Below are 3,283 nucleotides of genomic sequence, written 5' to 3'. Positions count from 1 at the left end.
ATTTCTCTGGGAAATGTAGTTTTGTACAAGTATACATCATATGAAATCAAAGACATGACCTTTTTATGTTGTTGTTTTTATAGAAATGTTCAAGAATTCACATCTATCTGGGTTTTAATCAACGCTTTATTTAGTTGCACCATTTGAATAAATGCACTCACATACCTTCCACCATTTCCTGTCTTTTCAGTTTGATTAAACAACCAGACTGTATCAAATCATACACGAACTTTACCCCCAACAGATGCACTGCAGCACTGAAACACATCTAACATGTCAGAAGTCTGTCAGGAACTTTACTGTGACTACTTTTACTGTTAATGTCTTCCTCATCTGAAGGCTTGATAACAGATTGTAGCTTCAGACTTCGGTATGAATCTGGTAAACTTACATAAAGAAGTTCAAATGGTTTGTTGTTCAGAGAAATATATGAAGAAAAAAAAACAACATTTTATTTCCCACATTCATTAAGGCACAAATCACTGAGTTCACACAGAATAGACTTCAACTGAGCTGGTGTACAAGAATATAATGAAATAAGAGGATGCTGATTTAAAGGAACAATTACTATTAATTTTTAAAGAAATATTGTTCTAAACAGAAATGAGTGACTGTCGATAGTCCATGTGCTACAATAAACTAGTACTACAATCACAGAAAGGAGAAACTGAGGATTGTTCAACAAAGCCGACGGCAAACTCTTTTCAATACAAGTCTTTGTGTGTTCTGAATCCTTACANGCATTGTAAATGTTCTTAAATGCAATAAATAAATACGTCCAGGGCAACTGAAAGCATAAAACATGACCAAACTCATGACTGAGACCTCGATGGATAAACAGCATCTTCTGTAGCAGCTAGACCATGTACAGGTTTTTGTTTATTATTATATGGATGGATAATTAATAGAATATAAGGCATCACATGTTTCTGTAATTAAAATCTTTCGCTTTAAGTAACTACACCTCTCTAGTGAACGTAGCACACAGAAACATAGAGCAGGATAAACCTGAATACATTACAGCCACCTCTCTTTCCTTCTTGAGGCGTTCAGTCATCTGAAGACAACCAAAACTATTTTACAAGATGTGCTTCACAACGTCTCGTTCAGTATGAATAAACTGCGGCGCTGCATCGAATAAGATTCAACCTCCAGCAGATCAGCTGCAGCCGTGAAACACGTTTACAATCTGGTATTCTGACATCATCACGCCACAAATCGGTAGAACAGCTTTTTATTTCACATGTTGCTTCAGTGACAGATCTTCATCACTGCAATGATTCTGCTGAACATCCGTCTGAACGACCAGAATTGCGAGAACATATCCTTAGAAGCAAAAGACTTTCACAACATCGTGATCCAACACGACAAGAACGAGAAGGTTCAACAACAGAGTTCACAATATACGTGGATAACGGAGGCGGTGTGCGCCAAAAAAAAAGAACACTAGCTTAAGCAGTACATCACTTACATCTGTAGGAAATATGCAGTTACTGTGAGAAGATGTGGGATTTTACAACAGCGTGACAGAAATATGGTTACAAACAGAAAAGAGTCACTGACAGGAGTCACTGTGCTGCTTATAGTCATTAGTCCGTCACTTGATGGGAAAACTTCAACAACACAGCTGGCAAAGCAGCCTTTGTGGGTTCTTGTGTTTTTTGCCTTTGAAAAAAGAATCCTGTTGCACATGTTTTCCAAACACAAAGTCACTTTCCTGCATGTGATAATAAACGCCCAGTGAGATGCAACCACGTGTCCTTTCCACTGATGTGATTTGGGCGGCTGTGGCTCAGGTGGTCGAGCGGGTCGGAAGGTCGGCGGTTCGATTCCACCCTGTAACCTGTGTCATGGTCGCTGTGTCCTTGTGTCAGACACTTCACCACCTTGACTGGTGTGAACTAATGGATTGTTTGAGGTGGTGGTCAGAGGGGCAGAATGGCAGCTGTGGCTACAACCGTAGCTACCACCACCCGGATGAATGTGTGTGAATGACAGTGTAAAGCGACTGAGTGCCTAGTAGAAGCGATATATAAATCTGATCGATTATGGCTTCTTGCCAGTGTTGGTCCTCAAGTCGAAAGACAAATCAGATCTGAAATCTTCTGCATGAATACGGCTCTTAACTTGTATGGACTTTTGTGTGTCTTTTCAAGTGCGACAACTCAAAAAAACTTTTCCCACACATGCTGCAAACGTGAGGCTTCTCACCCGTGTGTCTCCTCAGGTGCTTTTTTAAAGCCGATGCGTCCGTGAATCTGTTCCCGCACGTTTCGCAGGGAAACGGCTTCTCACCAGTGTGCGTCCTCATGTGGACCATCAAGCCGTAATTACTTTTGAGACACTTTCCACACGTTTCGCATGAATATGGCTTTTCACCCGTGTGCACTCGTAAATGGGTTTTCAATGCGGACGATTTAAAGAATCCTTTCCCACACTCGGTGCAGGAGTACGGTTTCTCCCCGGTGTGGATTCTTCTGTGAACTTTCATCGCCGACGCATAACCAAAGCTTTTATTGCAGATGTTACAAGAATACGGCTTCTCGCCTGTGTGGATTCGTTTGTGACTTTTCAATACCTCTGCATGACCAAATGTTTTCCCGCAGACGGCGCATGAATACGGCCTCTCACCCGTGTGGATGATTTTATGAGCTTTCAGTCTCGATGGCTGATTGAACCTTTTGCTGCAGAAGCTACAGGAATATGGCTTCACTCCTGTGTGTATGGTCATGTGTCTGTTCAGCGTGGACTTATACGGGAATTCTTTTCCACAAGTTTCACATTTGAAAGACTTTTGACCTGCATTTAAGGAGTTCTTTAACATGGCAGGATTACAAACATCGTTGCTTTTGTGCAGTCTTTTCTGCGGTTTTGTCGTTGCGTTAGCTGTCGATACCGAGCCGCCGTGCTTCCCTCCCATGTGATCTTGCCTCTCAGCTAAATGAGGGAGAAGCTGGTAGCCCGTGTTCGGTTCTTGTACCTCGGCGCTGTTAACCGACACGCTGACCACGGACTCCTCCTCTGCTGCAGTCTGAGATTCATCAGGATTCAGGTACAGAGTTTGATCCTCACTGTGATCTCCGTCGTCGTAGATAAGGGTCACCATGCAGATATCAGTCTCCTGCTTGACCACAAGCTGCTCCTCGTCCTGACTGATGCAGAGGTTCTCCTGCTCCTCTTTAATCTGTGGTGGCTCTGGGTTCTCTTGATCCAAGCTGAAGTTCCTCTCCTGGTCACAGAGCTGCTGGTCCGTGAGAACGTCCTCTTCCTCCTCCTTACAGAC

At 42.9% G+C, this 3,283-nt stretch overlaps 2 protein-coding genes across 2 annotated transcripts in view; both read right to left on the bottom strand.

Moving 5' to 3' along the window:
* Window positions 1-3,283, bottom strand: part of LOC103372622 (zinc finger protein 37-like) — a 17,143-nt gene that overhangs the window by 12,624 nt on the left and 1,236 nt on the right. The window lies entirely within an intron of this gene.
* LOC103372626 (zinc finger protein 239-like) overlaps window positions 1,965-3,283 on the bottom strand; it is a 2,284-nt gene continuing 965 nt past the window's right edge. The window contains exon 2 of the mRNA XM_008302309.1: window positions 1,965-3,274. Within this exon, the coding sequence (XP_008300531.1) occupies window positions 2,123-3,274 (1,152 nt within the window). The 3' untranslated portion in view covers window positions 1,965-2,122. The remainder of the gene's footprint in view (window positions 3,275-3,283) is intronic.

The sequence above is a fragment of the Stegastes partitus genome, unplaced genomic scaffold, assembly GCF_000690725.1.
Source record: "Stegastes partitus isolate 25-593 unplaced genomic scaffold, Stegastes_partitus-1.0.2 Scaffold1793, whole genome shotgun sequence".
Lineage (NCBI taxonomy): Eukaryota > Metazoa > Chordata > Actinopteri > Pomacentridae > Stegastes > Stegastes partitus.
The sequence above is the reverse complement of the archived record's forward strand: the minus strand, read 5'-3'. Positions and strand labels throughout refer to the sequence as shown.